Source organism: Pseudophryne corroboree, chromosome 1, assembly GCF_028390025.1.
Source record: "Pseudophryne corroboree isolate aPseCor3 chromosome 1, aPseCor3.hap2, whole genome shotgun sequence".
NCBI classification, from domain to species: Eukaryota; Metazoa; Chordata; class Amphibia; order Anura; family Myobatrachidae; genus Pseudophryne; species Pseudophryne corroboree.
The window spans coordinates 1,069,533,441-1,069,552,130 of NC_086444.1; the positions used below are offsets into that span (position 1 = coordinate 1,069,533,441).

Consider the following 18,690-nt stretch of genomic DNA (forward strand, 5'->3'; position numbering starts at 1 on the left):
ACACATTGGGAACATGAGGCTGGAGAGACACAGAAGGTGCATGAGGTTCAAGAGACACAGGGGGACATGAGGCTGGAGAGACACAGAAGGTGCATGAGGTTCAAGAGACACAGGGGGACATGAGGCTGGAGAGACACAGAAGGTGCATGAGGTTCAAGAGACACAGGGGGACATGAGGCTGGAGAGACACATGGGCGTACAAAATGCTGGAGAAACACATGATGGTATATGAGGCTCGAGAGACACAGGAGGGACATGAGGCATGAGGGACACATGGGGTACATGAAGCTGAAGAGACCATGGGGGATATTAGGCTAGAGAGACACAGGGTGGTACATGAGGCAGGAGAAACACAGGGGGGACTTGAGGCTGAAAAGACACATGGGGGTTAATGAGGTTGGAGAGACACAGGGGGTACATGCGGCTTAAGAGACACAATGGGAACATGAGGCTAGAGAGACATAGGGTGGACATGAGGCTAACGAGTCACATGGTTGTATATGAGGCTCAAGAGACACAGGGGGGACATGAGGCTGGAGATAAACATGTGGGCTTATAAGGCTGGAGAGACACGGGGGACATAAGGATGGAGGGACACATGACTGTATATATGTTTTGAGAGACACAAGGGGAACTTCAGGCTAAAGAGACACAGGATGGTGCATCAGGCAGGAGAGACACAGGGGGGACTTGAGGCTGAAGAGACACATGGTGGTATATGAGGCTTGAGAGACACATGGGGTACATTAGGCTCAAGAGAAACATGGGAGACAAGAGGCTGGAAAGACACATGTGGGTAAATAAGGCTGGAGAGACACAGGGGGAACATAAGGATTGAGAGACACATGGCGGTACATAAGTCTTGAGAGACACAGGGGGAACTTGAGGCTAAAGAGACACAGAGGGAATATGAGGCTAGAGAGACACAGGATGGTGCATGAGGCAGGAGAGACACAGGGGGGACTTGAGGCTGAAGAGACACAGGGTGGTATATGAGGCTTGAGAGACACAGGAGGGATATGAGGTAAGAGAGACACATGGGGTACATGAGGCTCAAGAGAAACGGGAGACATGATGCTGGAAAGACACATGTGGGTAAATAAGGCTTTAGAGACACATGGGGAACATAAGGATTGAAGGACACATTGCGGTACATGTCTTGAGAGAGACAGGGGGAACTTGAGGCTAAAGAGACACAGGGGGACATGAGGCTAGAGAAACACAGGGTGGTACATGAGTCAGGAGAGACACAGGGGAGGCATGAGGCTGAAGAGAAACATGGGGGTAAAGGAGGTTGGAGACACACGGGGTACATGTGGCTTAAGAGATACAGGAGGGACATGAGGCTAAAGAGACACAGGGAGGAACATGAGGCTCAAGAGACACAGGGGGACATGAGGTTGGAGAGACACATGGGGGTACATGAAATTGGAGAGACACATTGGGAACATGAGGCTGGAGAGACACAGAAGGTGCTTGAGGTTCAAGAGAGACAGGGGGACATGAGGCTGGAGAGACACATGGGCGTATAAAATGCTGGAGAGACACATGATGGTATATGAGGCTCGAGAGACACAGGAGGGACATGAGGCAGGAGAGACACATGGTATACATGAAGCTGAAGAGACACATGGGGGATATTAGGCTAGAGAGACACAGGGTGGTACATGAGGCAGGAGAAACACAGGGGGGACTTGAGGCTGAGAAGACACATGGGGGTTAATGAGGTTGGAGAGACACAGGGGGGACTTGAGGCTGAAGAGACACATGTTGGTATATGAGGCTTGAGAGACACAGGAGGGATATGAGGTAGGAGAGACACATGGGGTACATGAGGCTCAAGAGAAACGGGAGACATGATGCTGGAAAGACACATGTGGGTAAATAAGGCTTTAGAGACACATGGGGAACATAGGGATTGAAGGACACATTGCGGTACATGTCTTGAGAGAGACAGGGGGAACTTGAGGCAAAAGAGACACAGGGGGGACATAAGGCTAGAGAAATACAGGGTGGTACATGAGTCAGGAGAGACACAGGGGAGGCATGAGGCTGAAGAGAAACATGGGGGTAAAGGAGGTTGGAGACACACGGGGTACATGTGGCTAAAGAGACACAGGAGGGACATGAGGCTAAAGAGACACAGGGAGGAACATGAGGCTCAAGAGACAAAGGGGGATATGAGGTTGGAGAGACACATGGAGGTACATGAGGCTGGAGAGACACAGGAGGTACATGAAGCTTGAGAGACACAGCGGGGACATGAGGCTGGAGAGAAACATGGTGGAAATAAAGCTGGAGAGACACAGGGAACTTGATGCTGGAGAGACACATGGTGGTGTATGAGGCTGGATAGACTCAGGGGTTACATGAGGCTAAAGAGACACATGGGGAAGTGAGTCTAGAGGGACACAGGGTGGTTCACGAGGCTGGAGAGACACAGGGGGGACTTGAGGCTGGAGGAACACAGGGGGTACATAAGACTGGAGGGACACAGGGGATAAATGAGGATAAAGAGACAATGGGGGGGATGAGACATGAGAGTAGAGAAACACAGGGTGAACATGAGGCTGGAGAGACACAGGGGGTACATGAGGCTGGAGAGACACAGGGGTATATAAGACTGGAGAGACGCATTGGAACATGAGGCTGTAGAGAATACTGGGGAATGGAGCTGGAGAGACACAATGGAGATAAGACTATGGGCCTGAGATAAGTCGCGCACAAAAGCACAGGCAGCAGTATCTACTGACGGTCACCCATCTGCAATTTTATGCAAATAGCCAACAAACTTCTTCCCTAGTGTACATCCATGTGGCGTTATGTGCAAGGACTAAGACGCCCACTGTTAACACCTGTGCACACTGTAATACCAATTGGTGAGTCTTTATATGCCATATTTAAACTTAGACAAGCCCTATGTTAGGTGCAGTCTCTGATCACAGCCTCCTATGCTTAAAACTGTGCATCTGGGAAGGCAGCCACTTGCATTGATATGCCCACAACACTCCCATAACACACCCACTGAACGGACCATGTTTGCATGCACTACTAGCCACCTCCCAGTCACTGCACAGGAACGCCCATCACTTTTCCCCCACCTTTCTGATACTGTCTGACCCAGTCGCAATTCACTCTGTGCAATGCGTGTGTCGTAGAGGGTCTTCATGAATGTTTGCGTCTGCCCAGTTGCAAGTAGTCACTTAACTACATAGCATTGCATGCGCCTCAGCATCAGGATCTGTATGGTGGCCAATATAGCCAGTGTCTCTGGGAATGACAGGTCAAACATACTAGTTCATTACATATTTTGAGTCACTTTCCTGAAACTTCAACAGCTTGCTCTTCAAGTGAGGAAGTCAAGTCTGGTCAAACACATATGTGTACTGTTCCTTAATAAATGCAAATCAAAATCATAGGGGTCTATTTATTAAGCCTTGGATGGAGGTAAAGTGGACGGAGATAAAGTACCAGCCAACCAGACCCTAACTGTCATTTTTCAAACACAGTCTGTGACATGACAATTAGGAGCTAATTGGCTGGGACTTTAACTCTGTCCACTTTACCTCCATCCAAGTCTTAGTAAATAGACCCCTTATTCCCTTAGATAATGTCATCTTGAGAGGGTGTGAGCCGTTTGATCCTGTGGAGGCGTTATCACCAGATTCCTTCCCAGCAGCCTCCATGTTCCTCCCCTAGCCAAATTTCACATAATTATACTGGGCATGCGTGTCCTAATGGTAAATTAAATAAATAATAATTAAAAATCATTTATCACTGCAACATTTTGTGAACATTGATAAAAAGGCCCTTAAGTACTTTAACACAGAAACCTTGAACACAACACCCAGTTTTGAGTGGCTTTGTGTTCAATAAATGTCATTCTTCTGCATGACCTTAGAGATAATCAAAGCTTGAAAGAAAAGACTAAAATTAATATTTAATTATGTTTTAAAAGGAGGCCTAAAATTGTGCTCTGTAGAATGATTAATTTGTTAGGAAACACCAGCAACTGGGGATATTGCTTCCTGTGGCAGATGCGGAGAATACGGCCATTCATGCTCCTGAGTGAGTAAATGACCAGGTTTAGGATGTGTTAGGATTCTGTTACAGAAAGAGGGTGAGAGGTGCAATTTATTGCAATCTTACACAACTGGTAAAACAAATTGTACGCTGTTATAAAATAACTGTTTTTCTTTCCCTGCTAATTATTTCCTGTTTTCCTGTTAGCCCCCTTTGTGCTAGGATGGTATGCCATTTATACCACTGCCTACCATCGGAAATAATGTCTTAGTAGCAAGCTAATTCTCTTGGGTACTTTTAGGGAGATTGCACAAAAATGTTTCCAGGGCTTTTAACAGTAAGTCTTTCTAGTATGGACCTAACAGCAATACATAAACATTTCCCTTACTTGCTGCTGTAATATACAAATTACAATAATACAATAACTCCTAAGCTGAACCACATCAACACCAAATGATAGAGGGGGAGCAATTTTCGGAGCCACCACTTCCGTCCTAGGTCATACTGTACTTGCATTACCACCATACACTGATCATAGCAGCAGGTACTCCATATTGATTGTACTAGCATTTGTCCTGTATTGGTTACATCAGCAGGGGCCCCATATTGATTATAGGAGCAGAACCTCCACGGTGATGGTTCCAGCATTTGCAGTATAATGTACTGTATATATTGTTTTGTGACATTCTTGTTTTTTAGAACTGTAAACATCTCGGGGCAGATGTGTTAACCTGGAGGAGGGATAAAGAAGTGATAAAGCAGTGATAAGTGCAAGCTGATAACACACCATTCATTCATTACGGATTTGAAAAATGACAGTTAGGAGCTGATTGGCTGGTGCGGTATCACCTTCCACTTATCACTGCTTTATCATTTCTTTATCCCTTCTCCAGGCTTAATACATCTGCCCCAGTGTTTGCAATCCAGCTCTTTAAATCAAGGGCCCTCATTCCGAGTTGATCGGTCGCAAGGCGAATTTAGCAGAGTTACACACGCTTAGTCTACGCCTACTGGGAGTGTATCTTAGCATCTTAAAAGTGCGAACGAAGTTTACGCAATATTGCGAACAAAAAAAACTTAGCAGTTTTAGAGTAGCTCCAGACTTACTCTGCCTGTGCGATCAGTTCAGTGCTTGTCGTTCCTGGTTTGACGTCACAAACACTCCCAGCGTTCGCCCAGACACTCCCCCGTTTCTCCGGCCACTCCTGCGTTTTTTCCGGAAACGGTAGCGTTTTCAGCCACACGCCCATAAAACGCCGTGTTTCCGCCCAGTAACACCCATTTCCTGTCAATCACACTACGTTCGCCGGTGCGAACAAAAAGCCGTGAGTAAAAATCCTTTCTTCATAGCAGAATTACTTAGCGCAATCGCAGTGCGAACATTGCGCATGCGCTCTAAGCTGATTTTCACTGCGATGCGAAAAAAAAGAACGAGCGAACGACTCGGAATGAGGGCCAATATCTGAACACATAATGAAATATAATCTCATCATTGATCTCCCATATGATTTCACACGTGTATATTACACAAATCCTAGTAATCGAGAGTAATGTCAGATACAGTACAATCCAAGCATATTTTCAAGGTGAGTTCTTCCTATTAAAATATGCAAAAGAGATTTTTGAAGGTTGTTTGGTAGTATATAGAGACTCCTTAATACGTGACATAGCATTTTATCTATCTGGTAACGCCACAATGTTGATGTACCACACCAGACTACAGGAATCCAGCTACGCAGTCATAGAGGGTAGGAATCTTTTTTAAGCCCCCTTTTTTTATGAGGGGGGGGGGGGGGGTTGTAATTATTTATTTTGCTTTTTAACTTGGCTTCTCATCAGCCTCTCCCTCAAGGGCCAACTCTGACTTTCCTGCTGCAGATCATCTCATTTGGAGATCCTGCTGCTTATTTTAGTCAATGTTATTAATGGATGGAAAATGTCAACATGATTATTAATATGATAAAAAAATATACATTCACTGGTCTGAGAGATTGCTTAGAAGAACAAGAGAAGGTGACTGTATGTATACTTTTTGGTGCACAATAAAAGACAATACACACGTGTGGTTTTTTTGTGGGTGTGTCTCAAATACTGTATACTGTGTGTGTACCAATACTGTAGGTAATTTACACGTGTGTGTGTGTATATGCACTATATATTATTATTATTATTATTATTAATTCTATAAATAAATAAATACACGCACACACGCACACACAGATATCAGCTACTAATACAGTCCCCATGCTTCTGCTAATGTAAAAGCGAGCAGAGACGAGGTGTGTCTGCGAGTGTGTGTGTGCAGGACTGTGACCGCAGCAGCAGCCGGGGCAGCTTCCCTGACTTGTTGCTCCATCAGAGGCGTGCCGTGGGGTGTGTGGCTGGCAGGATGCTCAGTCCCCTCATCCCTTGCAGCAGCAGCAGCAGCACGTGGAGGTGCAGCAGCGGTGCGGGGCAGCTGGCCGGAGATGCGTGCGTACTGAGCAATGCTGCCCATGCCAGCGGAGAAGGAGGACTACCGGCCAGTCATCTGCACCAACGGGGTAAGGGCTGCAGCTCACAGTGTGCCACCACAGTGCCAGTGTCCGCCTCCTATAGGCAGCGCATCAGCACATAGCCTCTGCTACCTTATAGGTGCTCTCCGCTCTGCAGGTCTCTCTTATATAATGCTCCTTATAGTTATACAGTGGGTTCTGCTATGTCTGTGTCTCTCTAAAGTTTAGAATAAACGTGTCTATCTGCTTGTGTGTGTGTGTGTGTGTGTGTGTGTGTGTGTGTGTGTGTGTGTGTGTGTACAGTCTATCTATAGATATATATAATTGGCATGCATTCACACACATAGCACTGTAGGTACATCGTAATACACTCTGCATATAGTAATACAAACACCATCTATCCATCTGTCTGTCTGTCTGTCTGTCTGTCTGTCTGTCTGTCTATCTATCTATCTATCTATCTATCTATCTATCTATCTATCTATCTATCTAACTGTCCCTTTATACAGTGTGCAATAGATTAATAGGATTTCAAAGTTACTGCAACTCTTCTTGTGGGTCACACTCCCAGCAGGTACCTCAGACATAATTGTGACTATGACACTGGGGTCACAATACTCTGCATGCCTTGCACAGACTGTGACCTGTGATATACAAGCAGTCTAAAGTGCCAATAACGAAACATAAAATGATTGACTGTAGACTGAGCAGATTCCTGTTACATGGGGTCTGTGCTGGTTTCTATGTGATGTATCTGTGGAGCTGCTACAGTACATGCAGTTATTCTGTTATACACTTCTCAGGCTACACTCCAGATTGGGAATGTGGGTGGCTGTTGTCTATGATACAAGAAGAGACATAGGGGATTAAGGCAGCCATCCATTGTACACTAACAGTGTATGGGTGTGGGGTAGTAGCACGCAGCCCCTTCGCCTGGAACAAGTTGTACTGATTATATATATATATATATATATATATATATATATATATTTATATATAAAATAAAGTGCAGTGTGTAAGAGGAGATTGGCAAAAAATACACATGATTGCCGAAGAATAAGAACTTTGTCTGAAAATAGTTTACACAGATCACATGACCTTCTTACACGGTCCATTGACAAAATTCTAATAACAACTGGATTATCTTTTATGTGGTAGTATATGTTTATATGTGTGTGTGTTTGTGTGTGTCTGTCTGTCTGTCTGTCTATCTATCTATCTATCTATCTATCTATCTATCTATCTATTTATCTATCTATCTGTCGCAATTTTGCATTATGCAAATAAACTTTGAGCTTTATGCCGCTACCTCTTTTGAAGAGTGCCGTTCTTTTTTCCATCAAGTATATATATAAATATACTAAAGATAACCTCAAAATTTGATTGGTAATATTTCAAATTCATTTATGACTTTACTAGTAATAAAAGCTGTATTCTTCTCAACCAGCACCTCCTAACAGACGCTAGTAACACTGTATATGTCTCATGCATATGTTCATTTATTTTACAAGTTCTCCCTCTCCAGGAATTCAGTTGAGTTTGAGGTATGGGAGCTATAAGAATAATCTACCAAGTAAGGGAGGTTACCACAAACATGACATTTTGGTTTCAAGCAAATTTAAATAAACCCATTGTCTGCATTGTTAATACAACTGACATTACTTGATTTAAAAACACAACAATTGAGGTCAGAATTGTATTTAGTTTTGAAAGCATCAGGCTTCTGAGTTTACTGTAGTGAGTGGACTCCATTCAGCTCTTTTGGATTGAGATATATATATATATATATATATATATATATATACACACAGTATGTTACATTACTGTCAGCACTGATATGTTTTCTGGGAATGTTTACCTCTTGTTTTTACGGATATGATTTTTTAAATTGAAATAAAGAGGAAACTGGTAATTTTACCATTATATATTTATAGAAAAGCAACATAATTTGTCATAAATATTGTATGGTTTACTGGAGAGAGTTTCTGTGTACTTTACACTGCTGTACATAAAAAAGCATTTTTTTTCTGTTGATTTATATTATGCGTCTTTATTTTATATTCTCATGTTGATTTATATTCCATATTGGACACAGTCATCAGAGTAAATTAGTGTTTGCAGTTAAATTAAATATATATTTCTTATAAATAGGCTGTTTCTTTTTAAACTGTAATATCGAACAATATATTCTAATAATAAAAACAAAACAAATGAAAAAGTGAAGTTGTTTCATGTTTCTACTGTTGTATTATTATATGTATCATTCTACTGTATATTTGTGTTTTGTTGTTTTAGAACAGATTCAGTTTTGTTATTTCTTTGAGATTTGTTTTGAAAGGACTTAAAAATAACTTTCATGATACTTGTACAGTTATCATGGATTTCTTCCCAACATTCCTCTTGACAAGGATAACAATTTATTATTCTTAAAGATTTCAAATAAAACTAAAATAAAATACTAAAAATAAATTTTCCTTTCTTTTTTTTAGATGTGAGATTTCAAAGTAAATAATCTTGCGTATCCTTATTGTGGCAACTTAATTACATGGCTATAAAGAAGCATGTATATAGATAGATAGATAGATAGATAGATAGATAGATAGATAGATAGATAGACAGACAGACAGGTAGATATAGATAGTAACGTGTATTCATTTTGATACAGTGGTTTGCTAGCGAACGGGTTAAACAGCTGAAATTGTGTAAACAAATAACTTACCTCGTTAGAGATGCAGAGAGATTACTTGGGACTGACCGATATGTTATCCTTTATTTTATTTTTTCCATATCCCCTAAAAATAACTCCCACTCCAAGATGAGATTTCATATTCCCCCCAAATGACCGTCTACTGTGACCCTATAATGCAGAGTGGAAAGTCTGAATGTAAAAATATCTGTGTATAAATAGACAACAAGTCAGTAGCAGAGATATGTGAAGAGTGCCACTGCTGGTCAAGTCTTATCTCTTCTGCTGAAACCCATTTTCTTCTGCATTGATTGGAATAACAGTACTCTATACAGTACTTTGTTTCATCAGAGGTCTAATTAAAAAAGACTGGTCCCCATAGCGAAATTTTGACAAGCTCCATTATGGTTAAAATCGCAACCGCCTACCATGACTTGTTCAATGCCAAATAATACTAATGCAACATGGCAGCATACCTCCTAATTACATCTTTCCCACATTTCACAGTTAGAATCAATATATCAACCTGAAAGAACACTTAGAACACTGCTTTCTTTCTATGGGGCCCCTGCCCTGTGGTTTCCATAGTAGTCTCTTGAGTCAATATTGCTATATTTACTCCTCAGCATGGTGTCAGCGTATGTTTTTGTAAGTTATTGCTTGGTTACCCAACTGCTGTTTTTTTCAGATTATGGGGTCTATTTATTAAGGCTTGGAGAAAGATAAAGTGCACAGAGATAAGGCAACAACCAATCAGCTCCTAACTGTCATTATTTAAACACAGCCTGTAACATGGCAGTTAGGAGCTGATTGGCTGGTACTTTATCTCTCTCCAAGGCTTAGTAAATAGCCCAGTCTGGAACAGAGCCATTCGTAGGCATTGCTGGAATGATGCTCATAAAATATGACATCTTGTGCTATTTCTTGTAGGCTACATGTGCTGTTGGTATACACTGGATGCCCCATTAAAGTAATATCCTTCTATGTTTGTTTTAAGGGGTACTAAAGAGTCCATGTTAACAAAATCCCTATTTACATGTCATTGCCATCCTGAGAGAAATAATGTTCATTTCTCACATATGACCTTTTCTCTTGGGTTGTGGTTGGCTTGAAGTATTTATGTGGCCCTTGACCCAAGCAGCAGGATATGTACACACTGCTGGGGTGTGGGGCGGTGCTGTAATTTTAGTGAAATGTCAATGAATAGGGGTATTGTGGTCCTTGTTAAAGAACTACCATCTTTGTCTTTAACATCCTTGTCTCGTTATAATTTGGGTAGTCATTGTCTGAGCCTGAAGCCACAGCCATTTAATCTTACATGAACAATGGGGAACAAAAAAAAAACCTTTGGAATTCATTGTTTTCTGAACATTTTTAATTGTCATATATCCGGTGAGGATATTATAGCATAAATATCCTAATAAACTGTTCATGCTGAACTGTATGGTATGAGCTAATGTTGTGAATCAGGCTTGCGTAAGACCGACCTTTGGGTTTGGGGGCTAGAGCCTGTAATAGACTAATAGACACCACAGTTCTCCATCAATGGGTTGGGGCACCAAGTCTATTGTAAGTATAGGTTTTGGGTTCTGCTGTAAGATATGTAAAACAGTCTGATGTGAATCACCATTTTTTTTGTCCTAGTTGACTGTAGCTTTCAGATAATGTTTTTGATAAGTGCTGTTGTAGGAACTGGAAATTTTACTTCATGTAGGCTGAGTCATTTATTTAGCAGTTGTTTTGTTTAGATTTTAGTTATTAGTTAGGAGTTACCAATAAAGTTTTGTTTTATTGAAAAGATCTCTTAGAAACAGCAAATTCACAGTTATTCAATTAAAATAGAAAATGCATTACTACCTTGCTGACTATAATAGTATAGGTCACATCAGAATATGTTGCCACAGAGCAGCTGATGGTGTTTCAAAATTTGATGAAATTGTGTAAACTTTGCTTTTATTTCATTTTAATGCTATATACAAGGGTAAATGCTAGGGTTACCATCTCATCCCTTTAATTCTGGAAACATATTAATTACACAGGTTCTGTGGCTGTTTAAAACCAGGTGAAATGGAGTCTTGAAGTCAGCCAGCCACAGAACCTGTGTAATTGATATGAGTCCAGAATTAAAGGAATGAGGTGGTAACCCCAGCAAACGCACACTTTCTGGAGGTTTTCTTTTTCAAATGTTTGATTTTAGAGCAGTTGTCACCAACCCAAGAAGGATGCATAAATAACATGTTACAAGCTATAGTCTGCCCAAATAAAGTGCAGTTTATGTAATACAGTTCTTCAAACATACAATACAGGCCCAAAGATCACGATAAGCCTCTTACCAGATTCTGGGGTCTATTCATGAAGCAGGGAAAAGAGTGGAGAAGTGAGCAAGTGGAGAAGTTGCCCATGGTAGCCAGTCAACTGCTCTGTACAATTGTATAGTATGCAAATGATGTTACTTCATTGTTGATTGGTTGCCATGGGCACCTTCTCCACTGGTTCACTTCTCCACACCTTTCACTGCTTGATGAATAGCCCTCTCTCTCTCTCTGGTCCGATGATTGAGCACTCAGATCCCCAGACACACACAGCAGACTTGCTAGGAAAATCTGCTGCACTGGGTAAGTGCATCAGCACCATTGTGCCCTATATGTAGTGTCCATTGGCTGGGGTATGGGGAAGGGAGATTGGAAGCAACTGGGATACCCCTTCCCCCCACCCTCACATTTGCCTATGATATAACATTGGAGATACATGTACATATATTTATATTCTGCTAAGTCTGGTTTTACCATGAAACTTGCCAAGGGATCACTTGGTGAGCTCATGACTAAAGTGGCCCCACAAAAACATGATCCTCCAGCATTCAATATTTTCTACACAGCTCAGTAAAAAATAAATTGTATTTAATTTGCTAATTGTTAAAGATAATATAATTGTACACACTTACCAATATTTACATATCGTAAAGTGTTGTGTTGGTGGCACAAGAGGGTATAACAGGGGATGTGCAAGCTGCTTAAATGAGGGTACATTGACTAGTGTAATAATAAGGTACAGGCTGGTGTAATAATAAGGTACATGTATGCTGGTATAAGGATGGAGGTTCAGCTAATATATTTGTGTTGTATAAATTGTCATTGGCAAAAGCTGGTATTATGTGGTGTTGGGGAAATGCTTATGTGATGTTTTTGGCACAGGCTGGTATATGATGGGCACTGGTAGGATTATTTTATTTATCACGTGTTGGTATAATGTTTTCAAGCTGATATCATGTACAGTAGGTGGATATTAACAAAGAAATGGGGTGGAGAGACCTGGGGGACCAGGGCAGAGTAGAGATGAGGAAGGAGGCATATTAGACACCGTGGAGATAAAGGGAGCATACATGATGCAAGGAAGTAGGAGTAACACAGGAGGGAACACAGTGAATGCAGGGATAAGGCAGCTGGCAGAATTTACATATGGGCACAAGGAGGGCAGAAGTGAGGCTTTGGGAACGGGAACACATGGAGAGACCAGAAGACAGACATGAGGTAAGAGGGGAGACCACTGTCACAGACAGACAGCTAGACTTACTCTGTAGTACCTTGGCGAGACTGGTGTAAAGGGCACTACCACAATACCACCATGTCACTTGTGCTCATTGCCAGCAGGAATCAGGCACTGTAGCAGGTACTGCACCCTATAGGCACTTGAGAATGCACTAAAATAATGGGCAACTAAAGGGCAACATCACTTGCTAGATATTGGGACTGCACTATATTTTGCTCAGTTGGTTATCTGTATACTTTGATATATATTTGGGCTACAGGTTATAAACCTGACAATTGGAAGGCTGTATACGGTATCTATTCTGATAAATGAGGATTTATTATTATGTTCTCATCATTTAAAGTGTTACAGTGCCAGCTAGGAGCAGTTACGGAAATGAGAGGTCACCGAGAAAACAGCTATATGATTTCCGGGCCCCTTACTGACTGTGTTTGTCACTGTGTATAGGAACAGGAACTATTTGTATAGCACACAGTTTTATAAATGTGCCCACTTGGAAAGCACGGCACTATACTGTTACATTAAAGGGAGAAGGGCACATTTTCAACGAGAGCCCTGGGAGTCAGTTTGTTTAAAACGTGTGTTTTAATATACATGTATATTTGTTGGACAAATGTTTATTTTTTTATGGAAAATTTTTGTTTATTTTAGTGTAACCTGTAGGTTGCAGTGTTCTACAGGTGCCTCTTAATTTAATCTAATTGACTTTCTCTAATCTTCTGTATCAATATATTGCTTACTTCCCTAGTATACATATGTATTGTGTATGACATTAGCATGGAGCTCTTATGTACATGGATGTAGCGTTTGGGTAAAACAGATGGAATCTCCTTCACGAATGTTCCATGGTAGTCTCAGTACGCCCTTTAGTCTAGTTATGTGCTACTTTGCTTTCATTAAGATTAGTTGGATCTGGCAGGCATGTAATCTTTGTTTTTTTTCCATTAGTTCTAAATATAACACAGTTCACTTGTTGGATACTTATCCCCATGCTCACATCACAGAAAAGTAAAGTGGCAAAACATAAAACACAGGCACAGGTTAGGTCTTATGGTGTGTTTTATTAAGTCATAACTATGGGTATGCCGAATCATTCACTCTGTACAAACTAACCTTTGTATAGGAGTTGTGTGGGCTTAAAAAGACCAAAAATCGAATTATGGGGAGCTAAGTACACATTGGTAAATGTTTACAATCTCAATGTAGGGACCGCAGATTTTTTACAAGAACTAACCAACTGACTTTCGCAAAGAGAAAACTTCGCCCTCGTGATGGGAGGGGATTTTAATTCAGTTGACGACCCCAGCTTGGATAAAAGGCCTCCCCCAAGAAATATGAATTACACTATGTGGAAGCAAATGCTTCTGATCCCTAAATCTAACCAGGATCCTCAAACAGTGAACTCATATAGACCTAGAACTTTACTAAATACGGACATTAAATGATTTGCTAAAATCATGTCAGACAGATTGCAAGCAATTTTACCGCATGCCTTGACTTCTCATCAACTTGCATTTGTAAAGAATAAACATTCAGTTAGGGGAGTTCGTGCAGCAGTTGCGGCAAGCATTATATCTGCACAATCACCCCAATCCCAGAACATTTTATTGAGTCTAGACAAAACAAAGGCCTTTGACACAGTATTGCGGCCCCACTTATACTCTATTTTGCAGTACAGAAACTTTCATCCAGATTTTATCAAAACTATACAATATTTGTATACATCCCCTTCTACTACTCTCCTGATTAATGCTTTTGTAGTAACTCTATAACCATGCATAGAGGAATGCGCCAGGGATGTCCCTTGTCCCCTTCTATTCAATTTAGCAATAGACCCCTTAATACGCATCTTGCAAAATGACACCCAGTTTAGAGGGATTAATATTTGGCAGAGAGAAATTAAATTAACGGCGTTTGGCGATGACATTTTGTTATACATTGCAAAACCGACGGACTCACTACCTCACATTTTTTTACTTTTGCAATCTTATGGAAATGTCTGTGGTTACTGTATTAGCTGGTCAAAATCAGTTGCACTCAGATTGGGATCAAGGAATTTTTCAAGGGAAGGGATAGGAAGCTTGCCCTTAACTTGGACATCAGACTTCATAACATATTTGGGTATTCGGATCCCTAGAATTCTGAAACAATTATATAACTTAAATTTTACTTCCATAATACAAGAAATTGCTGCTGAGCTGGAGAGTTGGAAATCTTTACAATTATCACATTTGGGGAGAGTCAATTTAATAAAAATGGTGTCGTTTTCTCCTTTTTATTATTATTCAAACGCTCCCAACTGTAATTTCGCCCAAAGATACTCAATATCTGAACTTTCTGTTTAGAAAGTTTATATGGCAGGGGAAAAAACCCCAAATCAGTTTACTTAAATTGCAACAGACCAATAATAATGGAGGATTGAATTTTCCTAATGTTGTTTGGTACTCTCAAGCTGCACAGTTGAGATGTCTTTATGATTGGATCCATAATCAGGAAAACTATGCTAACACGGACTTGGAAAGGGAATTTTTGCAAGGTAGCGATTTGGTTAGCTTCTTGCATATGCAGTACTAAGAGATTCCAACCCAAGTCAAAGAAAACCTGCTTTTATGGTATGTTAAAAAGCTATGAGTAGGTATGAGACACAAAAATAACATGAGCGCTCACAAATCTTTATTCCTCCCATTCATAGATAACCCAGAATTGCAAGAAGGCAATGCACATTTTCCATACAACATATGGAGAGCGGGAAGGATTCTTAATATGGGGAATTTAGTTAATGCCCAGGATAGGAGACCCTTGACGTTCCGGGAGGCGGCTGATATGTTTCCAGTGGTAGAGCCATACCCGATTGCATTCTTATTAGCTCAAAATTATGTCACCCAGTGGCGTAACTACTGCCCCCACAGCCCTCGTGGTGGCTTGGAGGCGCAGGGCTGTGGGGGGCGCCGCCACTGATTTAGCGCAGATTGACATGCGGACGAGCCGCCCGCATGTCAATCTGCTGTCTCCCTCCTTCCCTAGCCGCTGCTGTGAAGGAGGGACACGAAGGGCACAACGCGCGCCTCTCCTGTGTCCCTCCTGCGTTTCCGGCGTGTCTATTGAATGAAGTGCCCGTTCGTGAGCTCTGATTGGCTCACGAACCGGCACGTCATTTAACAGACACACCGGAGACGCAGGAGGGACACAGGAGAGGCGTGCGCTGCGCCCTCCGTGTCCCTCCTTCACAAAATAGCGGGGGGGGGGAGGGGGGGGCTGTACCTGGCACTGGGGGAGGGGGAGCATATTTGGCACTTGGGGGGGCATATGTGGCACTGAGGGGGCATATGTGACACTGGGTGGTATCTGTGTACCTGGCATTTGGGGGGGGCATTTTTGGCATTGGGTGCATGTGTGTACCTGGCACTGTGGGGGAATATCTGGCACTGGGGGCATATATGGCACTGGGAACACAGCCCTAGCAACAAGCATTACCCCCTAGCAACGAGCATGACACCCAGTGCATGAAACTCCTGACAACGAGCATGACACCTAGTGCATGAAACCCCTGGCAACGAGCATGACACCCAGTGCATGAAACCCCTGGCAACAAGCATGACACCCTGAGCATGAAAACCCCTTGCACCGTGCATGGAACCAAGAGCATGAAACCCCTGGCAACGAGCATGACACCCAGTGCATGAAACCCCTGGCAACGAGCATGACACCCTGAGCATGAAAACCCCTGGCACCGTGAATGGAACCAAGAGCATGAAACCCCTGGCAACGAGCAGGTAATTTAAAAGTAATTAGAAGCCTTACTGTAGGACTTAATGTGTAATGGGCATTGCGGTGTGTGGCATAATGTATCACGGACATTGCGGTGTGTGTCATAATGTGTCACAGGCATTACGGTGTGTGGCATACTATATCACGGGCATTGTGGTATGTGGTATAATGTCTCAGGGGCATTGCAGTGTGGCATAATGTATAACGGGCATTGCAGTGTGTGTCATAGGGTATAACGGGCATTGCGGTATGTGTCACAGGCATTACGTTGTGTGGTATACTATATCACGGGCATTGTGGTATGTGGTATAATTTCTCAGGGTCATTGCAGTGTGTGGCATAATGTATCACGGACATTGCGGTGTGTGTCATAATGTGTCAGGCATTACGGTGTGTGGTATACTATATCACGGGCATTGTGGTATGTGGTATAATGTCTCAGGGTCATTGCGGTGTGTGTCATAATGTGTCACAGGCATTGTATGTGCTATAATGTATCAGGGGTATTGCAGTGTGTAGCATAATGTATAATGGGCATTGCGATTCCTGTCATAATGTGTCACATGCATTACGGTGTGGCATAATGTGTCGGGGGCATTATGGTGTGTGCATATTGTGTCATGTGCATTATTGTGTGTGGCATAATGTCTAGGGGCCATTGCAGTATGTGGCATAATGTATACTGGGCATTACTATAAGAAGGAAAAATGACAAATAATGTAAGGGGCATGAATCAGGATTATTTTTCTTTTCTGTGGTTGCCAACGTCTGGGCGTGCAGGTTGCAAAACTGGGGTATAAGGTAGTCTTTTCCTTTATGTGAAGCCACGCCCATTTCAACAAAGCCACTCCCCTTTTTTGCGACGCACGCGCCTTCGGTGCGAGCAGGTTCGTCCCATTACTAGTGCCAATTATGGGGGGATGGGGGGGGGGGGGGGGCGCCGGAGAATTTTTTGGCTTGGGGGAGAAAAATTTCTAGTTACGCCACTGATGTCAGCTCTACTGTATGGTATTTTTCTTTTTACAGACTGACATAACCCGGTAGATTATATGCTCAAGCGGAAACCCATGATTAAGAAAGCCATTTCGATAGCCTACAAACACTTCCAACTGAATTTAGAATATTTGTCAAGATCAGAGGGTTTAGCGGCCTGCAGAACGCACTTGCCAAACATAGAGCTGGTTGAAATTTGAAAGGCACATACAAAAGCATGTATGACTCTCTCTTCCGCAAGATATAAAGAAATTTTCTAAATATACATCATGGGACATATATCTCTCCTCATAAAAGATTCTTGATTGGCATTTCCCCTTCTCACAACTGCTGGAAATGTGGCGAAGACCAAGCAGACCTCTATCACTGCCTCTGGCTATGCCCCTTAATTAGAAGTTTTTGGGCACAAATTCGCAGGTATCTCATGAATCGTCTTGTGAATTATTTACATCTAACATCAGAATGGGCACGTTTTGACATTTTCCCAGAAAATCAAGTAATGTCAAAAGGTGGTAAAAAAAAACTGCTTCTAGCAGTAAGTGCTGCAGCTCGGAAATTCATTCTACAAGTTTGGATTCACCCTGTACCCCCTTCACTGCCTCTATTTAAAACAAAGTTGTTTTACCTTTTTAGAATGGAGTGGGTGGGAGTGATGCTAGAGAAAGATAAAAAAGTAGAAAAGTTCTTTGATGTGTGGGAGAGTTATGTAGCTACACTTTTTACCCCTATAAAATCGCAATTACACGATTCTATAACGAACACTCTATGGTATATGACTAGGGTATTGGGAGGTGGTCCACCCTTTCTCTTGTGATGCCTCTCTTTTAGATTCCTTGGGGGGTGGGGAGACGGGCGCAGAAATTTTTTCATTTTTTTTTCTCTTTTTCTTTCTCTTATTGTACTAAGAAATGTTGTTGTCAATATGAGACGACTGATATCAGGGCCGGACTGGGACCAAAAATCAGCCCTGGCATTTTGAGCAAACAGGCCCACCTGCTTGTGACCTCCATTCATGATATTGTGGTATGCTGATAGGGCATTGCGGGTACAGTGTAACATGAAGCATTGGCCCATGCTTATGAGATCTTCTGCCCACCCTGATCATTTCCCTTGTTATGCAGAGCACGTGTAATTAAAGTACATAAAAACTCAAAAACATTTAACGAAACAGAAATA

The 18,690-nt window shown here is 42.1% G+C and overlaps 1 protein-coding gene and 1 long non-coding RNA gene across 4 annotated transcripts in view; one reads left to right on the forward strand and one right to left on the reverse strand.

The window, feature by feature from the left end:
- The window catches only part of LOC134926243 (uncharacterized), a 101,477-nt gene extending 92,107 nt beyond the window's left edge, over positions 1–9,370 (reverse strand). For both annotated transcript variants that reach the window (XR_010177538.1, XR_010177537.1), the window contains exon 1: positions 9,238–9,370. This is a non-coding gene — a long non-coding RNA (uncharacterized LOC134926243). The remainder of the gene's footprint in view (positions 1–9,237) is intronic.
- CORIN (corin, serine peptidase) overlaps positions 6,330–18,690 on the forward strand; it is a 521,516-nt gene continuing 509,155 nt past the window's right edge. The window contains exon 1 of one of the 2 annotated variants that reach the window (XM_063920973.1): positions 6,330–6,566. In XM_063920973.1, the coding sequence (XP_063777043.1) occupies positions 6,510–6,566 (57 nt within the window). In that variant the 5' untranslated portion in view covers positions 6,330–6,509. Of the gene's footprint in view, positions 6,567–12,609; positions 12,735–18,690 lie in introns of those variants that run through there. The other variant, XM_063920972.1, reaches the window with a different exon arrangement.